The sequence below is a fragment of the Pipra filicauda genome, unplaced genomic scaffold (genome assembly GCF_003945595.2).
Source record: "Pipra filicauda isolate LSUMZ 115617 unplaced genomic scaffold, ASM394559v2 scaffold282_size1924045_pilon, whole genome shotgun sequence".
In the NCBI taxonomy this organism is placed as follows: domain Eukaryota; kingdom Metazoa; phylum Chordata; class Aves; order Passeriformes; family Pipridae; genus Pipra; species Pipra filicauda.
This window is the reverse complement of record NW_024104401.1, coordinates 1586492-1611161: the sequence shown is the minus strand read 5'-3', so window position 1 is coordinate 1611161 and position 24670 is coordinate 1586492. Positions and strand designations below refer to the sequence as shown.

The 24670-nt window shown below is 50.6% G+C and overlaps 1 protein-coding gene across 2 annotated transcripts; it reads right to left on the bottom strand.

Moving 5' to 3' along the window:
- Positions 1-3588: 3588 nt before the first annotated feature.
- Positions 3589-7170, bottom strand: COPS8 (COP9 signalosome subunit 8). 2 transcript variants are annotated; one of them, XR_003543306.2, is made up of 3 exons: positions 6993-7162; positions 5886-6046; positions 3589-3970 (listed from the first exon to the last, which is right to left on the bottom strand). XR_003543306.2 is itself a non-coding variant. In XM_027735068.2 (3 exons), exons 1-3 carry the CDS (start codon positions 7038-7040, stop codon positions 3790-3792), a joined length of 300 nt encoding a protein of 99 aa, XP_027590869.2. In that variant the 5' UTR covers positions 7041-7170; the 3' UTR covers positions 3589-3789. The 2 variants fall into 2 exon arrangements, 1 of the variants encoding a protein (XP_027590869.2); XM_027735068.2 differs by having other exon boundaries at positions 5976-6046; positions 6993-7170.
- Positions 7171-24670: the final 17500 nt, after the last annotated feature.

The window sequence follows — 24670 nt, the reverse complement described above, 5'->3', positions numbered from 1 at the left end:
GCATTTTAGTAGGGCCTTTTTAGTTTGCTCGCTTTGATTTCTTTTCTTTAATTTTCTTTTGTATTTTATATTTCCTTCTTTATTGCCTTAATTTTTTATTCTCTTTATTTTTCATTTCATTTTCTTTTCTTTCTCGTTTGCTTTTTTTCTTTTTCTTTCTTAGTCCTCCAGAGAGGAAGAAAGAACACTGCAGCTCCTCTGGGCCAGAGAAAGGCTCCCCTGCCCTTCCCTTAAACACAAGGCCTGCCAGGAGGGCCCCGCAAGCCCGCTCCGCTCCTGCCAGGCACCGGGGCTCACCCCCAGGGGGGCTTTGCCAGCACCCAGTGGAAATTAAAATTACAGCCCGGGCAGGAAATTCAAATTACAGGCCGGCAGGACCGCTCCTGGCCAAGGCCACCGCTCCGTGCAAGTCAGACCAGTGACCACCCGGGGCTGGGGATTTTCGGGGGCACGCTTCCAGCTTTTATTCTCCAGAAACTCCAGTTCTTTCTGGCACCCCTTGCTTCAGTCTTCCCCTGTTGCAAGAGGTCACACAGTCTTTCTGGGGGCCAGATTGCCAAAGCCCGGCCGGTCCATTCCCTCCACACCCCCCGCGCTCAGGGGCCGAGGGGCAGCCCTGCCCCGCACAGGCCCCGGGCTCGCCTTCAGCCCGTCTGTCCCAAGGCTGGAGCTATCCTGCCATCAGCCCGTGGCCACGAGGGGCACAGAAAGCCCAGGGCCAACAGCAGCTCCAGGCAGCTGCAGGCAGAGGTTATCCCTTCCCAGCTTTTTGGCAGTGGGGGGAAGGGCAGCGGCATCGTCCCCGCCGCAGAGCCCGCCCCGATCCTGGGCCGCCTTGGAGACAATTCCCCGTCCCAGCCCACCTCCTGTGGAAAAACAGCAAAGATTGGACCTTAGGAGAGAATCCTTCCCTGGGAGGGTGGGGAGGCCCTGGCACAGGTTGCCCGGAGGAGCTGTGGCTGCCCCATCCCTGGAAGCATTCAAGGCTAGGCTGGATGGGGCTTGGAGCCACCTGGCACAGTGGCAGGTATCCCTGAACAAGATGATCCTTAAGGGCCCCTCCAACCCAAACCACTCCAGTATTCCATGAGGATTCTGTGAGCTCTCCCTGCCATTCATTTGGCACCGTTTACTTTCCACTTTAAATTCCCAAATTCACACGGTTTGTTAAAGGAATCATTTTAAAATTATTCTAGGAAAAAAAGGGGGAGTGTAAACCAGACAAGAATCATTCCTATGTCCATCAAATCATTAGAATTGGAAGCATATGACCTCACCTCTGTCCTTGTTATTGTTTCCTGGAAAACCCTATGATCCCACAGTTTCAAAGAGAGATCCACTGGAATGACCAGGTTTGCTCTGACAGAGAGCCAGGGGGTTTTAGATCACTTATTCCTCTGCATCCTTACTCTTTAACCAGGTTTCCCCGGAACTATGTTGCGGGAGAAGGCTGGAATTACTAGAAATGGATCAAGTTCACATGTTGTCCCACTGCTTTCCCACTATTTTCCAATTCTTGGAATCACCCACCGATGTGCCCTAGGAACCCACTGTGAAATAGATCAATCAGAGGGACATCTGGAAGAGAGAAAACCAGATCCAGCAGCAGCCAAACCAATCCCATGGCTCTTTTTACCCGCTCTCCAGGTGCTGCTGCCAGAGCTCCCAGCAGCCGTTCCCATTCCCAAAGAGGCCGGGTGGTGCCGTGGAAGACACTCATGACATGCAGGAGGGTGAGGAGGCGCTTCTGGACGTGCTCTTTGCTGTGAATTCAGATGCCAGAGTCCTGATGGTCTTTATGGTCCCTTCCAACCCAAACCAGCCTGTGATTCCATGAGGTGATCAGCACCTTTTCCAAGTCCCTCCCAGAAACGTCCTCCCCTAACCCAGAACTTCTCCCCTCCTCTTTTTGGCACATCAGGGATGTGCTGCCAAGTGCCACGGCACGGCAAGCCTGGGCATTCCCTGGGGATGGCAAGCCTGGGCATTCCCTGGGGATGGCAAGCTTGGGCATTCCCTGGGGATGGCAAGCCTCGGCATTCCCTGGGGATGGCAAGCCTCGGCATTCCCTGGGGATGGCAAGCCTCAGCATTCCCTGGGGATGGCAAGCCTCGGCATTCCCTGGGGGTGCCGTTCCACGCTGACCTTGTGGCTTCAGTGCTCCCTCAGTCCCAATTCCAGCTGGGAATGTCTCAAAAGCAGTGCGTGTCCCCCCTCACACCCCACCACTGGCACAGATGGGATGGCACTGACTTACTGGCTTTGGGATTCCTTGTCTAAAAAGCAGGTGCGGGAATATCCTGTCCCAGGAATATCCAGAGTGCCCCCCCTGCAAATTCCTGAGCCCTGTCCAAAAATCACCAGGTGACATGAGGGGTTTATCCATAGTGTCTGTTTTCCATAACCCAGCACTTCAGTGACTCCAGAGTCAAATAAATCAGGATCAATCCCAGGTCACATGGACTGGGACAAACCGGCTGCTGTGCTGGAAAGGGTAATTCCAGAGGCTCATCTCCCATTACTGGGAATTCAGGGCTGCAAAGAGCCCGGCAGTGATCCTGGATTCCTCCCAACTAACCCCACCCAACACTCACTGCCAAGTGCTGCTGCAGCACCTCTCTGGGGAAAGGTGCCCAGTGCCCAGTGCAGAGGGGATCCAGTGAGGCCCCTGCCCAGTTTCCCAGGATGGATGGGAAGCTGCCACGGACAGGCTGGATCTCAGAAGAACTCCCTTTGAGTAGGTTCCTGAAAGCTTCTAAACCAGGGACTTGTTCCCAAGTCTAAGGCAGCTGAAATCCCGTGGCTCGCCGGCCTTCCTGAGAAAGTGCTGCAGAAGTGAGCTGGGTGTGGCAACCTTCCTTTCACCTGACTTCAGGGAACAGCTGGCTGGGATTTTAGCTAAACTTTAAACCAGCCCATGACACATCAGATGGAAAAAAATAGAACCAGAAGGTCCCTTTTCCCAGCTGAAACCTACTGGGATATTCAGGGCTTATGTGGAGATAAACCCCTCTGAGGGATTCCATACCAAATATCATGGAAATTCTGAGAGATGAAAAAGCAAATCAAACACTTTCCGAGGAAGTTCTCCCACCTTAATTCCCAAACACCCTCAGAGCTTGTCCTTAGCAGCTCAAGTCCTGCATGACACAGAGCCAACACTTCAGCTCCAGTGGGAAAGGGGCAGCAAATGCAGAATAAAGTTGAATCTCACCTTCAGGCAATTCCCAAGGAGCTGATGACACTCCAGTGAAATCCTGGCCCGGGACAGGACTGTCCTGCCTGTGGATCGATCCAGGCTGCTGCTGTCGCTGCTTTTGCTGCTTCGGGAACTTCAGACATTGTTTCTGCAGCCAAGACGAGGATTTCACAATTTATTTTCAGGTTTAATGCATTTTTTGTTGTATTTTTAAATGAGGCTGTATTTTTAAATTTTGCTATTATTCTAGTTCCCTAAATTACTGCTCAGAAGTCTGACAAAACTGGGTAACTAATGGTCTGTTTTCCTGTTACAGAACAAACCATGTGGTTTATGAAACTCCAGTATGTAGAATATACAATCACAGACGCAACCCTACTACAAACAACTTAATTGTTTTTTACAAGGTTTTGTCATGAGGTTTTTATTTACACCTGATACCTAAAATCCTTTCAGGAAAACCTACACAAATTTGGCAACAGTTCTCATTTCTCATAATTAGTGTTTGAGCACACAGGAATCATTTCAGGCAATTCCCTGCTGCCCACACAAGGTCACTTTGGACCTCTGAGTGCTTCCAAGTCTCTCTGTCAGATTCTCTGTCCCACTGACCAAACTGCACCACGTTCAGCATTTGCCTGTTGTGACCAAAAACCCTCCCAAATGTTCATCCAGAAGAATGTCTTCTCTGCAGTGGTCACAGCTGTAAATCCAGTTCTTACAGATCTGATGGCAGGAGCGATTCTTTTCCAGAGATACCACATGTTAGTCCTAAAAAAAATGAAGTTCGAAATACTTGTCAGTCACCAAATGCTTGCTGCAAGGAGACACCAAAAGGTGTGTTCACATCTGTCCTGAACAGTCTCAGTGCTTTGAAACAGTCCTTCTAGGCAGGAATATTTTACACTGCAGTGCAAAAGCAAAGCTACTCTTGAAGAAGTTGTTAATACTGTTAAATAGTTTTGCTTGGTTTACCTGAGAGCCCTGCCTGGGATTGATGCTCTAAAATTTTTGCTTGTCTGAAAAAAACTTGCCTGAGAATAATGTTGTTAATACTTCTGCTTGCTTGAGAAACCTGCCTGAAAATCCTATAACCTTTAAGATAAGACACACAGTTTGCAGATGGAAAGGATGTATGTTTTTGTATTGCTTAAAAGGAGAAATTAAACAGAAATTAGCCATCCAAGAACAAAGAAGAACCAGTTTCAAGACTTGGAAACGGGACAACTGAAAGGGGGCTGTTAAACATTGTTTGTTAAATCATGTACAGTATGAGTAAGGTTTTTATAATTTTTCTACTAACACTTAAATAGAAATAGTTAATAAAGAATTAAGGTAGATTTTTTTTTATGCTAAAGTTATGTATGTGGCAAACAACACATTGCTCAACTTGTTGAGAATTTTATAACTTTTAAAGGAAGGGGAGTGGGAAAGGAACATAAATTTTGCAAACAGATAGAAAACATCTTCAAACTGACAAGCAACCAATCAGCATTCAAGGTTGCAAAGTAAAAGACTACAGCACAAGAAAGGATTCATTTATGGACTAAACCCCATATGGACTAAAACCCATTTATGGACTAAAACTCAGTTTCAGAGACTGCAATTGTCACAAAAGGACGCTGGATGGCAGCAAAGACTGTGAAATAATTACAGCAGACTTGTAGAGTGTGGGCATGAACTAGGCAGGATTTAACAAGAAAGTGTCATGACTTTAGAACACAGAAGGGTTTTGTGTTTGTAATATTGCTGGAGCACTTATTATGGACGGATTTATCCCCAGTGCACCCCATTACTGTCATTAAAGGATGGCTGCCTAGCATTGATAAAATGTTGGTGTCGGGTTCAATCCTTGTTTCACTCTCCAGCAGACAAGGGCACTGAGGTAACAGAGCAAACAGCTCGTTAACATTTAGTTATTGACATGTAGAGCACAGAAGCCAAACTGAAACGATTACAAGTTCCAAGGTGTAAAGTGTAAAATAGTGAAAAAGTCTCACTGCTTTTCATTAAAGCACAATTCTAAAAATCCACAGTTGCAAAACTTCAAATTCATCTGAACCAAGGTTATCTGCATTAAATATTCAGTATCAGCCTTCAGGGAATTTGCCCTGGAAGAATATACACCTACAATCCAGGAAAACAGCCAAATCTTGGAATTCCCCACACCAGTGCTTCCTTTGGGGCTTGGTACTCAGACATGGCAGTGACATTCATTTGGCCTCAATAAATAATCAGCAGCTTCTCACTCAAACCCCAAGTGCAGTGACTCGAGTTCACACAGGGACGTGGCAATCCCACAGGAGACAGAACTCAGGGGATTTCTGCTTCCTGCAGCTTCACCTCCTTCAAGCCAACAGCATCCCTCATTTTTAACACAGACAGTCCAGAGTTATCCTGCTGGAACTGAGACACAAGGAGCAGCCTGTAACCCTACTCAAAACAAATGCAGCCTTGAACAGCCACAAATCACAACACTGAAATGTCTGACACTGCCCCAAAGCAGCCAACTTCACTATATAAGGAACTTTATTCCTAAATTTCCCGACAGTTCCAAGGGGGGGGGGAGGAGCACACAAAGGAGAATGATTGTTTGTTCAGATGGAGGGTTGAAAGAGCCTTAATCCCATGAATATCACTCTCTCCTTTCAAACACAGCGTTGCCCACTGGCATTTTGTTACTCACACAACCAATTCCTCACAGTCTGGCGGCTGCAGCTCGAGCTGCTGGTGACAAACCCGGGTCTGAAGGCACAGGGGGAGAGAAGCCACTCACATGTCATTGTGCAGCAGGTACAAAGCCAGAAACTGGCCAGAAACAAGGGCTGCTGCAGTCCCTCCAGGGGCCTAAAAACAAACACAAGTCATTTGGTTACACATTTTAAGAGCAGTAGGATACAGAACACAGCAGGAAGCCAAGTATTATGAAAACTGAACACTCCAAGACAACCGATGGAAGTTTTTCCCACATCCCATCATAGGTCTGGGCAACTTTTTTAATATCAATGCAGCTCCCAGCTGGAAGGGGCAGCCACACTCAACTCTCCCACCCCCACGAGGCACTCTCCTCCTCCTCTGGGCCCCGGTGGCCATCACCTGAGGCAGCAGCAGCTCCCGCTTCCAGCACAATTCCCTCCAGCTCCACAGCACTCCCCACAGAACTCAGGGCTACGAGGAGGCTGCAGCAACACGCTGGGCACATGAGAGGGACCTACGCTCAGCATAGGAACAGCAGCTGGAGCTGGATGCTGCTCCCCTGGAACCAGGGACCCCTTCCATTGCAAGAGGGAATTTTCCACTGCCCAGCTACAGGCCCAACACCAAAGTTCTGCTGGTGCCCGGGATCACACACAGGATCACCTGCTTCCCTCCACTTGCTGAGGCAGCCAGATCTAAACTCAGGATCGCAAGAGCTCACAGAGAGCAAAATTCGCAGCTCACACTTCCTTCAGTTCACTGCAGCGGGATGTGCGAGCTCCACGTTTAGACAAGCACTGGGAACTCTGCCCAAGGATAAATCTCTGTGGATGCCACGCGGGAAGAGCTGTGCCGTGCCCGTGGGGCCACTTCCGCAGCCCCGGCTGCTGCCTGGAGCCCCGACAGTGCCCGCAGCACTTGGGCACTGCTCGGGCAAGAGAATTATACCGGAATGCACTAATTTGCGTGAAACTCGCGAGTTTCTCGAGGGCTTTCTGGTGAGCCCAGGGGGCGATTCTGAACACTGAGCCCTGCGCACCTCACACACACAGAGGGAGCCCCGGGCCCTGCCCGCCGCATCCCCGTGCCCCCACACCTCCAGCTCCCGAGCGAGTCTCGCTCCGCTCTCCACCGCCTCCGCCATCGGCCCTCACGCAGGCACGAGCTCTGACGTCACTTCCGTCGCCAGCCCCAGCGACTTCCGCCCGGCTCTCAGTGCGCGGAGACCGCGGGGCGCCCGGGTGGGGCGTGGCCAAAGCGGGGGGCGCGGCCATGGCGAGGGCGTGGCCATGGCACCGTAGGGAGTACGCGCGGCGCGCGCCCCACGGCCGCGGCCTGTCGGGGTCGCGCAGAGGAATCCTTCTTACACCGCCTTATTTCTGCGAAATAAGCAGAATTCCTGTGGCACAAACAGAATTCTCTCCAGTTTGCTGTCTGTGTTGTATGAGATACACGCCCCCATCCCGTATTGCACATGACACACACGTCAGGATTGTACTTCAGGGAGAGAAAGTGTTTATAATGGGTCTTAAAAGTAGTTTTACTGTAGCGGTTCTTTATCCTTGTTCCCTATAAAATCCCCTGTTATGCAGAGCAAACAGTGTGGCCAGAGAGATACCACAGAATTCTGGAATATCCTGAACGGGAAGGGACCCACAAGGATCATCCAGTCCAATTCCCGGCCCTGCCCAGGACACCACAACAATCCCACCCTGTCTGTGACAGCGTTGTCCAAACGCTCCTGGAGCTCTGGCAGCCTTGGTGCCGTGCCCACTGCCCTGGGGAGCCTGTTCACCCTCTGGGGGAAGAACCTTTCCCTGATATCCAGCCTAACCCTCCCCTGACGCAGCTGCAATATCTATACAATATAGTATTCAATATATACACAATATAGGATTCAATATATATATACAAGAGATCATCTGTATCTCTACCTATATACTATGAAATAGCCCATAATGTGCTCAAATGTCATTTAACAGCACAGGTGCTACTTTAGAGGTGGAACCACCCCTCTGCCATGGCCTTTCTGTGGCTCCAGTTCCCATCCCCAGTGAGACCAGGGGGCTATTCTGAGCACTGAGCCCTCTGCACCTCAGCTGGGGTCAGCACCGGGACCCCCAGTCCTGCCCAACTGTCCCCAAAAGCAGGCTCATGAGCCATATTTCTGACTGGAGGAGGGTTGAACATGTTTGCAGCCTGGTTTGAGGCAAAGGAACTGATGGAAGATGGCAAGATTGTCACCAGATCTTCACGAGTACCAGGGCCACAGATATAAACTCACAGTTTTAGGGTAAAATTACCCCTAATGAGGAGGCTCATTTTCTGCAAACCTTTGCTTTCTGATATGATGAATTTGCTTTCCACGAACATCCCCACCCCAGGTCACAAGGCCTGACCCCACCACTTCTCCCCACCTCCCATCCCCAGCACTGCCCCAAACACCATTCCCCGAACCATTTATTCCTCTTGTGGAGAGTTTCCCCAAGCTGTGCTCCAGAGCTGCACCACCGGACTCTAAAATTAGGATGCCCGGTGCAAGCCTGTTCCAAGTGTGCCAGGGTTGTCCAGAGGCGCTCCCCACACTTCTGGGTTGAAACAAGGAAGGAATAGGGGTGCTCAGCCTCTCGATGCTTCGGCGTAAAGGAAGAGCGGTGTAAATCCCGAGCCCTTTGTGCAGGGTCTCTGCGATCCGGGAGAGGTCTTGGCTATGGAAACAATAAAACTAAGGGGTGTTTGTGTTCGCTTTGGGATGTGCCCAAGGGAGAGCATCTTGGAGGAGGGCTCCAGGCAACAGCACTGCTGCTCTGCCGGCTCAGGCCTCGCTTTTCCCAGCAAACCCCCTCGCATCCCGCTCCGGCCCCACGGCCGCATCGATCCCGACGGCTCCTTGTTGCTGTCGGCTCCGTGCCAGCATGGCTTTGACGGTCGGACATCTGAGAGGAACGCCGTCCTCACCCTTTGCTCCCATTCCCAATTATCTCGTGTTTTCAGGAGGCGAGCAGGGGAGCAGAGCGGGCGGCAGCTTGTGGTGATGCCCGTAGGAGACCTTCCCTCAGCACCAGCAGGGCTGGGGTCAGAGCACCCTGGAGTGCCACCGTGGAACACGTCTGGGGAAGGATTCATCTCATGGTGCGATGGCCTGGGGCTGCAACCCCACATCCCCATGCCATCCCCCTTCCCAGTGGTTCCATGTGGCACTGGCAGTCCCTGGCACTGCTGGCCATGTTAGGCCTGGGCAGAACCACAGCCTTTGTCCCTGCTCCTTCTCTCTGCCGGGAAATCATTTCATTTTTGGGTAAAAAACCAGTAAAAATGGAACAGGTGAGAGGTTTCCTCGAGAGGGCAGTAGCTGCAAGGGAAACTGCCTAAAAATCCAAGGAAACTGGACATTCATACATCCTACTGTCCCTTTCATGCAAGAAACTCTTTCCATTTCAAGGCAGCTGGGCTTTTTTTTATGTTTCTTTTTGCTTTTCATTATGTTTTTGGAACAACAAAAAAAGGGTTGCTTCCCAGTGTGCTTAGCTGAACACCTCTCTGGAAGCCATTCCTTGGCATGGGGACATCCAGAAAAGCTGTATCTCTCTCTCTTTTATATTCTTCCCTCCATCCCTCTCCTCTTGCCTTCCTTTAACACCCTAGGGTACATGGCCCTGTGATTCTGGACCACGTTCTCACCTCCAAGCCCATTCCAACCTGGCCTTGAAGACTTCCAGGGACGGGGCATCCACAGCATCTCTGAGCAGCCTGTGCCAGGGCCTCACAACCCTCACAGGGAGGAGTCAAAATACACCAAATCCAGCCCTTTGCAAAGGAGGAAACTCCTGGGTACCTGGGCAGACTCTGCTCAGTCCCACAGGGACCCACTCTGTCCAGCCCCCCTGCAGAGCCCTTGGCATGGATTTGTGGGAGCACCTCAGGCTTCAGGGACAGCACATGGAATCCAGCCCCACTCCAGCACCCCGAGCTCAGTGCCTCACCCCCTGCTGAGGGATTTTCCTGCAGGGAGGACCCTCAAGCCCAAACCATCAAGCCATGTGGCTCAGGCTCATGGCCCATTGCCCTGCTGGCACCATTTCTATCCCATTTCATGACAAAATGATGAATTCAGCCCAAACCTGCCCTTTTGCAAGCACGTGCTACAACCTGCCTCTCCTTCCCTCCTTTTCCAAAGCTGTTTAAGGCTCTGATAGTATTTTCAGGGAGGAGACATGCCAGAAGGGAATACTCTTCTTTTTGCATCACCAAAATAAAATGCAGCAGATCTGTTGTATTTTCGGGGTTATTGAAAATCCGGGAGGTTTGGATGCTGTTTCTGGGGTTGTCTGGAGCTGGTGTGGGATGAGCTTGGCCTCTGTATGGTGGCATCATCCAGCACCTCTGGAAGCAGCCCAGGAAGTCACGTATTTTATTCAGGAGTTACTCTTCATTTCAGACACCAAAAGAAGAGGCCAGACTCATAAAACAGCTGAGCACGTTGGAGAGTCTATTCCACGGGCAAAACTAACCACGTTAAATTAACAGGAAGGCTTCTTGACTTGACAGGATCCTGATTTGTCTTCGGCCCAAAGGCTTGAAAAGCACTTTAAGAGGTGGCCACCAGCTGCTGCAGAAGTGTAAACTAAATTTAATGTGATTTTTATTCAGCTCCTGGTGACGATGGCAGGAAAATCTCAGCAACTCATTTGTGCCTTGCGTGAATTTTAGTATGGAGATGGAAATGGATCCCAGTTCTGCCATCCTGGACAGTCCCAAGTAGCTTTCAAAGCAATCCCAACACATTTCCAAGGAAAATTAGCAGAGATTTCGTGACAGGGCTTTATTTTCCCAGTCATTTCCATGTGCTGCCTGCGATCTGGAGGTGCCCTCTGGAAAGATGATTGCAAGTGGTTTCCCTTTCTTATCTGCTTCAAAAGCTTTGTGGTGGAACAAAAGAATCATGATGGGGAAATTAAGATGCAATGGAGCGATATAGAACAATAGGACAGTTAATTTAATGTGCAAGTTAAAGAAAACGGTGCTAAAGGGTCAGGTTGAACCTCTCTACATCCTTCCCATCCCCCCAACACCCTGATTGATATTGTCTGGGCTGCTCTGAGCAAAGGCTGGATCCAAATATGTTATTTCCTTCCATGACATCAAAGGGGAAAACGCCTCGGTTTTTAGGAGCTGTGTCCATGAAAGGAAACAGTGAGAGGCCGCTGGGAAATGATCACTGCTTGCTCCCCAAACAAGTTGTTTTAATCTATTGCATTTTCATAGGGGCGTCGGTTTAAACTGCAATAAACAAAAAGCTCTCTGGGATATTTGGGAGATTACATTTTTTGCTTTCCTCATTCTTGTTTCATCAGCTCCCTGCTGAGTTCTCAGTTATCCAGGTTTATAGTACAGCACTTTACTGCAATTAACTGACACAGGCTGCCCAGAGAAGCTGTGGCTGCCCCTTCTCTGGAAGTGTCCAAGGCCAGGTTGGATGGGGCTTGGAGCAACCTGGGCTAGTGGGAGGTGTCCCTGCCCATGGCAGGGGGTGGCACTGGATGGGCTTTAAGGTCCCTTCCAACCCAAACCGTTCTGGGATTCTATGAATTAAAGGAAAAATCCCTGACTCAGGGGGGCTGAGGAGTTTGCAGGATGTGTAGGAGCCCACAAAGTGACCAGAGTGGCATGAGGGGCTGAGGACTGTCCACCCACCTGTCCTTGTCCATGGCACTCTGTGTCTTTCTGCTGCTGCTCCAGAGCAAATCTCCTGAGCTGAGATTTGGGGGTCTCTGAGCTGCTTTCTGTCCACCCTGAACACCTTTTTTGCCCTTCCTCTTGTCTTCCCCAGGAGTAAGCAGGAGTGATGGTTTCTTCCAGCAGATCTGGAGGCAAAGGCTGCCCTTTCTTAACCTGCCAAGGGGATAAGAGACTCAGTGTGTATTTAACCTAAGCTTTGTTTTTATGACTCTCTAGGCTTGTCTGTGCATTTTCCTGGTTTTGCTTTGTTCTTCAGGATCCTCAGCCAAGTTTCTGTCCCCTCCCTGGCTCCTGGGCCAGCAGTTCTTGCTTTCCACATATTTTAATCCTCTATGGCAAAGACCTTTGGTAGTTTTGGGCAACGTATCAGCTCTTCTCTTGGCTGCATCCTCACCACGCTGCTCTTTTGCTTGAAAATCCTTGAAATCCACCAAATCTGGGGGGATACAGAGAGGGTGGGGATTCCTGGTCCATTGTAAGGTGTTTGGGAGATCAAGCATCCAGCAGGGAATATTTGTGGGGATGGAGTGGGAGGATCCCAGGTGAATCTCGGGACGTTTGAGGGATAGTGTGGAGGTCTGGTCCAGCCAGGGCATTTGGGGGATGGGGCAGGCAGGTCCCTGGTCCAGCATGGGTGTTGGAGGGTATGAACTGGGGTTTCCCTAGTGCAGTAGGGAGCATTTGGGGGATAGAGTGAGTGATCACTGCTCCGGCTGGGGCATTTGAGGGATGGAGCATCGCTGTGTAGGAGCCCCTCTCCAGTCGAGGCCCTTATCAACAGGATGGGATGCACGCTAGGAGTGAGGCCAAGGGCTTCCTCCTTTGGCCTCCCAGTTTGTGCTGGGGCTGGCTGGGGCCACATCTCTGCCCTGAGCTGCCCCACGGCAAGCGAGGTGGGGTGAGCTTCCTGTGCCAGAAGCCTCCTGCCTGGCTCAGCATCCCTCCTGAGGGAGCAGGAGGCACTGCCGCGTCTCGCGGGGCTCGCTGGTAAATCTGCTCCTGTCCCGTAATCGCACGCGTGTTAACGAACACCTGTTCCCCGCCACAGCCACCGGGACACCGGGCGAGCGGCTGGGGGAGAGCAATAAAAGCCCCAGTTAGGAGGCGGGCTTTGATCTCCAGGAGGTGAAGGAGTTCAGGCAGCTGTGCCGAGACCTCTCCCGCAGCCGCTCTTCTACTTCAGTAACGTCCTTACAAAGAAGATCCTGTGTCCACGGCGCCTCGTTACGGTCCTTCTTCCCGGCCCGCGGCCACCTGTCCTTCCGTGCCGCCCTCCCGGGGCCTGCCGGCAGAGGGGCGCGAATCGCATTTCACGGCTCCGACGCCTGCCAAGAGCTGCCGGGCTTTGCTCTCCATTACTCAAAGTCCCCGTCCCAAAGGGCTCTTTGTTCCCCCGGCACGGCCTGCCAGCAGCTGGGTTCTCCATCCAGCCGTGCGGGGATGCAGGCGAGGGAACGGGGAAGCAGCCGGGACACGGGACCCGCTGTGCACATCCCTGGGGACTCCAAGGAAGGGACGCTTCCCGTCCTGCACGGGGTGAAGAACCCCCGCATCCCACACAAGGATCCTGGCCCAGAAGAGATGGAGGATCGCAGCAAGGTGAGGGTCGGCCTCTTCTCCCAGGCAACCAGCCAACAGAACACGATGAAACGGCCTCAGGCTGTGCCGGGGAGGTTCAGTTGGACATCAGGAAGAATTTCTTCATGGAAAGGATTGTCAAGCACTGGAAGGGGCTGCCCAGGGAGGTGGTGGAGTCCCCATCTCTGGAGGGGAAGTGCTTCTTAAAACAAAGTTAAGAAACCTTTCCAGACTTTAGCCACACTTTTCTCATAATTCCTGGAATAAGGTGGGTCTGAAAAGGAAGAGAGATGGATATAAAACAAGAGGTGGGGAAAAACAACTTGGAAAAGCAATCAAGCATATTTCCATAGGAATAAATATTTCATGGCACAGGCAGGCACACCCCAGGCTATTGGTACTGAAATAATCTTCCAAAAAAAGAGCCATGCACACTCCAGAAATAAAGGAAGTGTGTGACAGAAACAGCATCAAGAATGTTAATTCTTTGATTGATTATTGCTGAATGCCCAGATTCCCAGCTTCTTTGGGTGTCACTACAGCTGGGAAAGGCTTCTCTTGTGTCAGCTTCTGTTTTGCCACTCTGATGTGGTTCAGTCTCACACTGCCATACCCATTGCACCTTAATTCTGAGGAAGACTGTCTGGAGCTGGCAGTGAAGCCACCACCACGATGAATCCCCATCCCACTCTCCTCCCTCCTCACATCCTTCGCCTTCACAGTTACTGGCACTGACCAGGGATTTTTTTCATCAAAAGCTGCCCAAAACTAAGTTGAAACTGCCCTAGGAGCACATCCATCCTTCCCAGAGAGCTGGGGTGGGGGGACACAGCAGAGAGGACCAGACCCACTGCTTAGAGAGTTCCCTCTGGGAGCTCTTCTCTAGGGGGGCATTTAGGGATGCACCCAATGTCTCCATATTTCACATCACTATTTAATTTAAGTCACGGAGCTGTTTATCCTGTAAGAACACCCTGCTTTTATTAGTCATTTATTTACAGTAGGAGGCATTCCCCACATGCATGAACTGCTGGAGACCATAGGACAAGCCTATTTATTTTGGACTCTGGTCCAATTTACACCAACCAGGGAGCAGGGATCCCTAAAAAGGCTGGTGAGTGAAGCAGAGCCAGCCCGTGGGCTCTAACAACGCAGCCATTATAAAGTCCTGTGCATCACCCCCCATAAACACGTGCTCTGGATTTGATTTGGAAGCAAATCTGATTTAGATGGGTCTCTTTTTAATGTACATTCCACAGGTGGGAGCCCATTGGGAAGCACAGAGCCAAGGACTCCACACCACTAGTCCTCATCATTTTGTCCCCACAGGGTGTGCAAAGCTGGGGGCGAAGAGGTGCAGGTACCTCCGAGTAATGGGCATCCCTCAGGAGGGATGTGGTGGAAGGCACATGGGAAACATTGGCTTTGGGATGGAAAAAAAGGGTTGATCCCACGTCTGGGTTGGTTTGGCACTGTGGGATGTCAGGTTTCCTTGCCATGCCTCAGTTTCCCCCCTGCAAAACCAGATGCTCCTGCTTTGCACAGAGCCTGGTAGACAAAAAGACATGATGCCAACGTTCACCAACACCATCAGCTCCATCAGAAACTTGCTACTGTTTCATCCCATTCCCAAATACTCATCCTCTGTTCTCTAAGGAGAAAAGTAAGATTTAGGAATTGTTTTACAGGATGCATTTCCCTCTGTGGCACCCCAAAGCTCTCCTAGGGAACCTGAAACACCAAACATCTGGGTGCAGCAACAAATATTAAGAAACAACAGTACATTCATTGTCTTGCAGCCTTTTATAATTCATTCAATGATTTTTAAATAAACTGCATGGAAAACGATAGAAATTCCAGGCCCTGGAACCCATTATTCCCACATGCCAAGCCTGACGCCACTAAGTGTAGCAAGGACTCTGAAGTTAATGAAATTCCTGCCTGAACACACTTTTATCCTGCTGTTTGGTAAAATGACTTGTGCATCTTAACAGCAACATCACTCAAGCTGTTAAGACGTTGTCTGTGGAAAGGAAGGCAAAGGAGCAGGAGGAATATATTTGCTAAATTGCACAGAAGCAGCAATATCTATTTAAAATATATCTTGATTAGGTTATTGGAGGTTGCTGAGTTGAAAGCACGAGGGTGAACTGATCAACTGCTGTGCCAGCAACTGAGGTCTCCAAGTTAAATTTATCTCCAAATTTTAACTGATTTTCATACAAAACATCCATACACCACTCCACCACACCTGGAAAGGCTCCATTCCTAGAGCAGTTCTCTGTAAAAAAATGTTTCATTGACAGTCAAATGAATAAATGACTGAATCACTTCAAAGCCCCCAAAGGAGCATTTTTTTCAAGAACACATTTTAGATGACAGCATCCGCCTCATTTCTTAAATTCCTGATAATCCTCCCATTCTGATGAAAGATCTGTTTTGCACAAGAGGAGTTTTGCAGAGAAGAAACTTGTCCAGCTGGCCCTAATTAAGGTTTCCTTTGTCCAGACGAAGCATATTTATAGAGCTGGGTTTTTAAAACCCTCGTGTGTGCTCCAGCTTTCCTCCACAGGGCTGGAGAATGCCCTCAGAGGGCCAGAGAGCACTGACAGCTTTTGAAAGCCCTTGCAGGGAATATATATTGATTATTGGCATTGCATTCTGCTCTTTTCCCCATCCCTGGAAGTGTCCAAGGCCAGCTTGGACAGGGCTTGGAGCCATCTGGTCTAGAGGAAGGTGTCCCTGCTCATGGCAGGGCGTTGAAATGAGATGAGCTTAAGGATCCTCCCAGCACAAAGCAGTCTGTGATTCTATGACATAACCCCAGCAGGTTTCCAGAAGGACTTCACTGGCACAAGGAGCCTTCTCCTGCAGGGAAAGGGCGCAGCAGGAGGTGAACATCACCTGGCTTTAACCACATGCCAACTCTTAATGAAGCAGAGGGGATGTTTGCCTGCTAGCAAACACCCCCAAAACCTGGCTGTCGCCCACACCTCTCCCTCCCCTGGGAAACCTCTGCGTTTCTTTGGGAAGAAAACCATTTCCTCCAAAGAACACTGGTCTGCTGTTGAGCCACACAGGCATAGAAAGTATTTTGGACTGAAGGCTTAAGGGTGGTTTCTTTTGGGCTGGAGGCTTAAGGGTGGTTTCTTGGAAGAAATCACTATTGCTCTGCTGCTCTACTAACATAAGCCTGGAGGACTTGCTGCATGTTTTCCCCCACTGAACATCATTGGAGTTGTCCCTTCCAAGCCTGTGCCTTGGAAGATTCCAGAGCTGTGCAGTCCCTGAGCCAGATCCACCAGAGAGGTGTGTTTTCAGGTCTCTGAGTGCCTCAGCAATGCCCTGTTACTCTTCACACCCATCCTACAGCTTGAAAAATATAAGCTGTTGAGTGCAGGCGGATGGAAAAACACCAGGAGAAGGGTGGTCAGCTGATGTCTTTAACACCTGCAGAGGTTTCAGCCTGCAGGACGGGTGGGGGGATGAACACCTTGTGCCATTCCTGGGGGGAGGAGTGGCACTATATGGAGTGTGCCTGATACCATGGCACAGCCATCTCCCAACAAGTCCTGCTCCCTGTGCAGACATCTCTCCAACACATCATAATTTTTGCCATGGGCTTAAGGCATGGGCAGGTCTTGTTACTGATTTCTCCATCTCCTCTGAAACTACCTGAGGCTGACACTGAGCACTGCTCTTTGGAGAATAATCTTATAAGGCAGAGAAAGGTCTCTCAGATAACAGAAGATCATAGGATCACAGAATGGTTTGGGTTGGAAGGGACTTAAAAGATCATCCAGTCCCACCCCCTGCCATAGGCAGGGACACCTTCCACTATTCCAGGTTGCTCCAAGCCCTGTCCAAGGTGGTCTGGAACACTTCCCAGGACAGGGCAGCCACAGCTTCTCTGGGCAACCTGTGCCAGGGCCTCACCACCCTCCCAGAGAAGAATTTCCTCCTAATATCCAATCCAAACCTGCCCTTATCATCATCATCATCTCCCTTGCCTCCTCTGAGGGTGTAAACTGGCAAAATTCACTGATTTCAAGGCAGCCCACTCCAAGGTGCCTCCTGAGGTTCACCTGAGTCTCCCCTCCCTGTCCCCCAGTGCTGCCTACCCCACTCCTGGGTTTCTTTTCCCTCCTTCTCCTCAGAATTTAATGAACATAAATAAAGCCTGGAGTCCTCTCCCGCTGTTTCCCTTCTCGTCCTGTACTGGAAAGGCAAACAGAGTCCCCTTTTTTGTACGCCCAGCTCTCCTTTTCCATGCAGAGCTGACCTTCAGCCCCAGCCAGACACAGCAGTGAAGGATCTGACTCCTTAGGACTTTGCAAGCCGTTATCTCACGAGGGCTTGTTTTGCCTTGTTCCTTTTAAAAACAGAGAGCACACGTGGCATTCCATGGAACAGATGGCTGGCTCTGTCCTCAGACCCCTCTGTCCCCACTCACACGTGGGCCTGCAGCAGCACTGTGGGTTCATGACCTCGCAGATGGTCTGGGTAAACATGGTCGGGGAGAACGGTAGGGAGGGAGGAAAGGAGAGATGGATGGAAGGATGGATGGATGGATGGAGAGAGGGAGGGAGGGAGGGATGGGGTAAAGGCTCCAGGCCCTCCCTGCCTTGCATGTGGTGCCCAAGCATTTAGTGCTCCATGAATCTGGGGGGGAAAAAGGGTTTCACCTCACAAGGACTTACAGGGGAAGCGTCCAGCCACCACCACGCTGCAGCTTCATTTTATGGGACGGCAAGAGCTTCAGCTGGGATGTTTTACACCTGCACTGAGTCAGTGTCCAAGCACTGGAGGAGTCTCCAGAGAGGGCAGAGGAGGAGGTGAAGGTACTCATGGGGTCGCAGAGAATATCAGGTTCATGGAGCGGGACCTCCTCTCGTTTCCTCCTCTGCTCTCCCTTCGCTCTTGGGCTTGTTCTCCCGGAGCAAGTGCAGCTGGGCACAGCTCCATCCTCGGGCCAGATGGCCAGGGCTTCCCAGCCTGACCCTTGGCTGTGCTGAGCAGCTCTCCAGGCTGGCTCAGGGCAGGTGTGTAGGACAAAACCACTGACCCTACACTCTCGCTATGGTCCCTGCCAGGCCCTGGGAGGCAGGACTCAATATTCCCTGAACAGCATGTTCCCCCAGTCAGGGTCGTCCCCAGTTTCTCCCAGTCTGGCCCAGAATCATGAGGCAGACCCAGAAAGAGGGGCCAGCATGGGAAGCAGCTGAGTGGGATTGTTTCCAGACCGGTGCAGCTGGGGAAAGTTTATTTTGCTAAGCTGCTACTGTCCCAAAGTTATTAAAGGCACACTTGGTGCATTAGCCCCTATTTTAGCCATACTGGTAAAACTTGGGACAGACCAAGCATCACATCAAATCCAGGAGGAAATGCATTTTTTTTGGTTGATGAGCCTCAGAAATTGTGCTGCCCCATTGCCCCAAGGGCTGCTGCATCCCCCACATCCCTGCCACTGGCACAATCCAGCACCCTGAACAGCCAGCCATGGATGGCTTGGCCCTGACCCCCTGGCCAGGGGCAGCCCACCCATCCCTAGGAAGGGGTAGCCTCCCTGGGTGGGATTTCAGTCCCTGGCACCAGCCTGCACTGGCCTGTGAATTAAAATGGGGATTTCATTAATGTAACTTGATGCCAGAAGGCTCCGGTGCATCGGGAAGCAGCATCCCCTCCCTTCCCATCCCCTTCCCCTGAGTCATTTACAGTGGGGCTGAGCAAAACCAGCCCCACCCTGGGAAAGCCCTTTAGTGGCTGCAACATCCCCCGGAGCTCACAGCTGACCCTGGGGGTAGCTGAGACCTTGCAGAGCCGCTGCACTCATGACACCATCGAGGAGATCAATTTGTTTGCTTGGGGCTTCCTTATCTGCTCAGGGAGCTCCCAGTGCCAGGGCTGCCATCCCAACCCTCCCAGGTCACTCTTAATGTGCTTTTAATGGCTGTGTTGGGGCATGCAGGGCTGGCAGGACTGGCTCACCTTGAGCCCAACCTTTTGCAAAATCTACCTTTTTGCTCCAAGATTTTATTGTATTTCATAGAATCCCAGAATAGTTGGGGCTTGAAGGACCTTAAAGGCCATCTCATTCCAATCCCACTGCCGTGGGCAGGCACACCTTCCACTAGATAAGTTCCTCCAAGCCCCATCCAACCTGGCCTTGAATTAAAATTAGGATTTAATTGAAGTCAGGATTTAATTTATGTATATTTTTATATTACAGATTTATAAACCCTGCGCGTAGGACTGATGCTGCCTTCATCCAGAGAAACCCTTGGTTCTCTCCTCAAATATGCTTCTACAAACCCTTGGGTACCTTATTAACTGAGTAAGGTACACTTACAGACACCAGGGGAACAGATCCTCAGGGGATGGATTCCTTTGAACCAGGATGGTGATGCAGACAGACAAGCAGATAGATCATATTTACTGAGCCACAAGCTTTGGAGAGGAAGAAAAGGAATGTCAGGTGACATAAAAACATCCTAGGCTCTCCACAACACTCCCAGAGCACCAATTCCACTGCACAAAAGCACAACTCTAACCGTGAGACAGCAGCTATTTCCCCCTCATTTCAAAAGCTGAGTGCAAGAAAAGCCCCTCAGGTAAATGGAATGCTCTGCCCCCGCCAGAAATGGATACAAGGCCAGGTCAAACAGGGCTTGGAGCAGCCTGGTCTATGGGAGGTGTCCCTGCCCATGGCACAGGGCTGGAATGAGATGAGCTTTAAGGTCCCTTCCAGCCCAGGCCATTCTATGATATATGTGAATATATGTAGGGATTAAAGGCAAGTCTCTTCTGTCCATATAGAATATATATATTCTACACATAGAATAGCTCATAAACCATCTTCTTTTCTTGTTCTTGCTGCCCTCTCCATATTTCATTCATTCCCTTGTTTTCCTCATGCAATGGGGCTCCATCATGGCCCTTACCCACACAATAATTAGGAAGCCTTTCTTCACCAAGAATTTAGAAATATGAAGCATTTTACCACTGCTGTTTCAGTACATGTTATTTCCTTTTTGACTTCATTCCTTAAAAGAAAGGTCAGAATCAAGCACTGCAAGTGGGTGGGAGAACAACATCTGTCCCCAGGCCTTGATCTGGCTGTGGTTGCTGATAGAACATGCCAGTCCTGGGGGGGAAAGGGATTGCAGGAGCTGGCCAGGGCCCAGCTCCAAATGTAACTTCAGAAACAACTTGAGAAACTCCTGTAAATAAAATTCAGGGCATAAGGCTGCCTCTGAGTCAGGCCTGGCAGAGAGAAATCTACCTCCAAATGGGGCTTTTCCCCCTGTGTTTTCCCTCTGGCGTCCTGCTTCTAATATGACAGCAATTAAAAGCCCTGAAAAATGGATGGAAATAATTTAGAAGAGGTCTCTATTAGATCTGCTCTCATTAGCACTGCAGGCTATTTTTTCAGCTGCTAATTGACAGCTGCCTTCCATATGCAGTGTCAAAAAATAACATCAGCAAGGCATTTAAGGAGGGATATTTTACCAGGGGCTGCCTCGTCGGCACGCGAAGGAGCACAAGAAGGGTGACAGTCACACAAGCCCACCACGGGGGCCCTGATGTCAGGCAGCTCCAATTCTGGGGATGCCATGTCCTGAGGACTTGGGACACAGCAGGTCCTCCCTTCCCACCCCCTGTGGGACCACCCGATGTGTGTCCATGGCAAAGCAGGGGTGCCCTCAGCACCCAGAGGGTTTGGAGCCTGCACGTTCAGCAGTGCCATAAAAGCACAGAGCGTGGCTCCAGCCATTCACCTCTCCAAACCTGCCCTGCCTCAGGGAAGCCGTGGGAGCCCTCCAAAGGCAGAGGTTTCCACCAGGAATTGTCCCAAGGAATCATTGAATAGAATCAGTAAGGTTGGAAAACACCTCCAAGACCATCAAGTCCAGCCTTCGACCGAACGCCACCACATCCACTAAACCATTCCAGCAAGTGCCACGTCTACTCAGTTTTTTGAACACTTCCAGGGATGGTGACTCCACCAATTCCCTGGGCAACCTGTTCCAATGCTTAACCACTCTTTTAGTGAAGAAACTTTTTCTAATATCAAACGTGAACCTCCCCCGGTGCAGTTTGAAACCATTTCACCTTGTCTTGTCACTCATGCCTTAGCCCACTGGCGTGTGCTGCCTGCAGGTGTCATGGATGTTCTTTCCTATTGCAAGGAAAGCTTTGGACAACACCAAATACAGCCAAGAGATGAAGTGCCTGAAATTTTTGTGAGGGGTGCTTACTTTGCACCAAAAGCCCATACAGGTGTGTTAGCCAGGAGCTAGACCTGACAGGGAGACAGAGGCACCTGGATGAACATCCAGACTCAGGGACACCACGCAGTGAGCAAGTGGGTGGTCACATGAGGTGTTTACTCAGTGGATTTACACAGGAACAGCCTTGGAAGCCAGGAAATGGAAAAAATGACTGTGTGCCAAGGTGGGCATTACACTAATTGGCTGTTTAAACCAATGATTGATGAACTGTTGGTTTTCCTTTAGCACTTCCCTGGCACCCAACACAGACTTACTGCTTCCTGCAGAAGATTTTTATAAAAAGGGCTGAAGATGTTCCCAAATTTTAACATGGGAGCCCATACTGAGTATCCCTTAGACACAGGAAGTTCCTGGACAGCTGAACTTGGATTTCTTTCCTGGGGAGGCAAGAGTAGCCCAGCTATTGGGCTGGAAGCTGTGATTTGGCTTCTCTTCTACCTGAACTGCAGGGATCAACAGTGACAGGAGCAGGGAGGGGAAAGCCATCAGCTGGGGGCAGTCATCATCCAGCCCAGCTCTGAGGGTGCCCTAGGGATATGTCAGGTCAGCCTGCCTTCTCTGAGGAAACAAATGGCTCTGGTGTGGGAAATGCATGCTGAAATATCTGGCTTGGTGTTATAGAACTGCTTTCATCTGTGCCTTTGATCTTGGAGAAATTACAGGTCTGCCCATGGCTGCCGGCTCCTTCAGGCAAATGCTGATGTCACCACGTCTCCCATTTCCCCTTTGAGCTTTCCAGGTCACAGAATCCCAGAACGGTTTGGGTTGGAAGGGACCTTAAAGCTCATCCAGTGCCACCCCCTGCCGTGGGCAGGGACACCTTCCTCTAGCCCAGGTTGCTCCAAGCCCCATTCAACCTGGCCTTGGACACTTCCAGGGATGGGGCAGCCACAGCTTCTCTGGGCTACTAGTCACCTCCAAAAGGGGTGACCCCTGCAGTGTCCAAGCCACAGCACCATCACTTCTCCTGGTCCTTTCCAGATAAGGGATAGCTAAAGGCAGATGAGCATCTGGAGGTGCAGAGGGACATGGATAGTGCACCAGAGACCACTGAGCACCTATATCATTGTTCCACCCTCAGCCAACACATCTTGGGCAGATTTCCTCCTGTAAAAGTAAGATTTTCATTGCTAGTAGATTAGTTTTCTTCACCACCAACACAGAAAATCAGGTGCCCGACACTTGGACACCAACAAACAGGCTTTTTTCACCCACTTGAAGTGATGCAGGGTTTTTTTCAGGCTCTGAGCACTCACTTCTTTGGGCCTGTCAGCACCAATAATGACAACCTCTGCAGTGAGTAGGAACAGCCCATCAGCCTGGTGCACAGAGCTGGCTGTGATTTACAGAGAGCCCACAGAGTGCAGGTCTCACAGCATTTCAAGCAGGATTATTTTTTACTGTTGCTCCACGCTGTAAATTTGTCTTCGCGTGCCATAATTAAGAGCATTGCCTTGCTCAGGCAAGGTGATTTACAGGCCTGGAAATAGCTGCAGTAAGGGCATTGCCAGGGAATTCGGGACAGGGGCTGGGGGAGGCAGGAGAGCAGCCTGGACCACACTGGTGGGTGCCCACGTGCTGCCCCACGCTGAGCCCAACAGCAAGGAGATATGTAAGGCAGGGATATGGCTTCTGCTGGTCAACAGCTGGCTGAGTATGAGCCCAGCTGTGCCCAGGTGGGCAGGAGGGGCAATGGCACCCGGCTTGTATCAGCAATAGTGAGGCCACAGGACCAGGGGTCATCCCCGTGTACTCGGCACTGGTGAGGCTGCACCTCAAATCCTGGGTTCAACTTTGGCCCCTCATGACAAGAAGGATATTGAGGGGTTGGAGCACATCCAGGGAAGGGAACGGAGCTGGGGAAGGGGCTGGAGCAGCAGGAGCAGCTGAGGGAGCTGGGGGGGCTCAGCCTGGAGAAAAGGAGGCTCAGGGGGGACCTTCTGGCTCTGCAACTCCCTGACAGGAGGGGGGAGCTGGGGGGAGTCGGGCTCTGCTCCCAGGGAACAAGGGACAGGAGGAGAGGGAACGGCCTCAGGCTGTGCCAGGGGAGGGTCAGGTTGGATATTGCGAAAAACTACTTCACTGAGAGGGTTGTCAGCCATTGGCAGGGGCTGCCCAGAGAGGTTTGGAGTGCCCAGCCCTGGAGGTGTCCAAGGAAGGCCTGGCCGTGGCACTCAGTGCTCTGGGCTGGGGGACAAGGTGGGGATTGGGCACAGGTTGGACTCGATGGTCTGGGAGATGTTTTCCAACCTCAGTGATTCTGTGATTCTGCCCCCTTGAGTTCTTAGTTCATGGTAGTTATCAGATGGAGAAACTATTGCACTAAAGTAATCATTCTCTGGGCATAAAAGAACAATGACAGTCTCCCCAAAACAAGAGCATGGAGTTATCCAAAACATAAATAGAAACAGAGCCATGGCCAGACTTTGTGGTTATTTAAGAGAAACACGCAAGAGATCAAGTTCTGCAGATAACTTAGCTGATCCTCGGCTGCATCACTGACATATCTCCATAGGTTCATCCCTAAATAACTGACCTTCAGAGCTGGATGGGAGCTCTCCCCCAGAGTAACTCCTTTGGTGAGGCAAATGCAATTTCTGAAAACTCTGAGTTTTCTGCAGGAAAATGTTTGAGAAGCCATTTTCCCTTGGGAGCAAACAACAAAAAACCTCTCACAAGCCAAGCAATATTTCAGTTCAGTTCAGTTTCTTTGGAATAAAACCCCTGCAGTTTGTGAAGCTGAGCTGAGCTCCTAAATTTCATCCATTTTGCACTAACCAGAATCTGCAAAAATGTTGCTGTGGTGCCATTTGTGAGCTGCTAGTCAGGCTGGCTTCATTTCCCATGATAATTTCCACATCCTGGTTTACCTGGGGTCCTTGGGAATCAGGAGAAACACAGCATACCCCAGGAATTTAAGGTATAGGGGATCTTTAGTCACGTTTGCAAACCCTAGTCTGGCAGAGCCTGGGGATACAAAGGAGTCCCTTAAACCCGAGGTGCCCGATTCCCTAAATGCTAAATGATATGGAAGGATATAGAGGAACTGTGGCTGCCCCATCCCTGGGAGTGTTCAAAGCCAGGTTGGGCAGGGCTTGGAGCAACCTGGTTGCTCCAAGGGAAGGTGCCCCTTAAGATCCTTAAAGGGAGCTTCAAGGTCACCTAG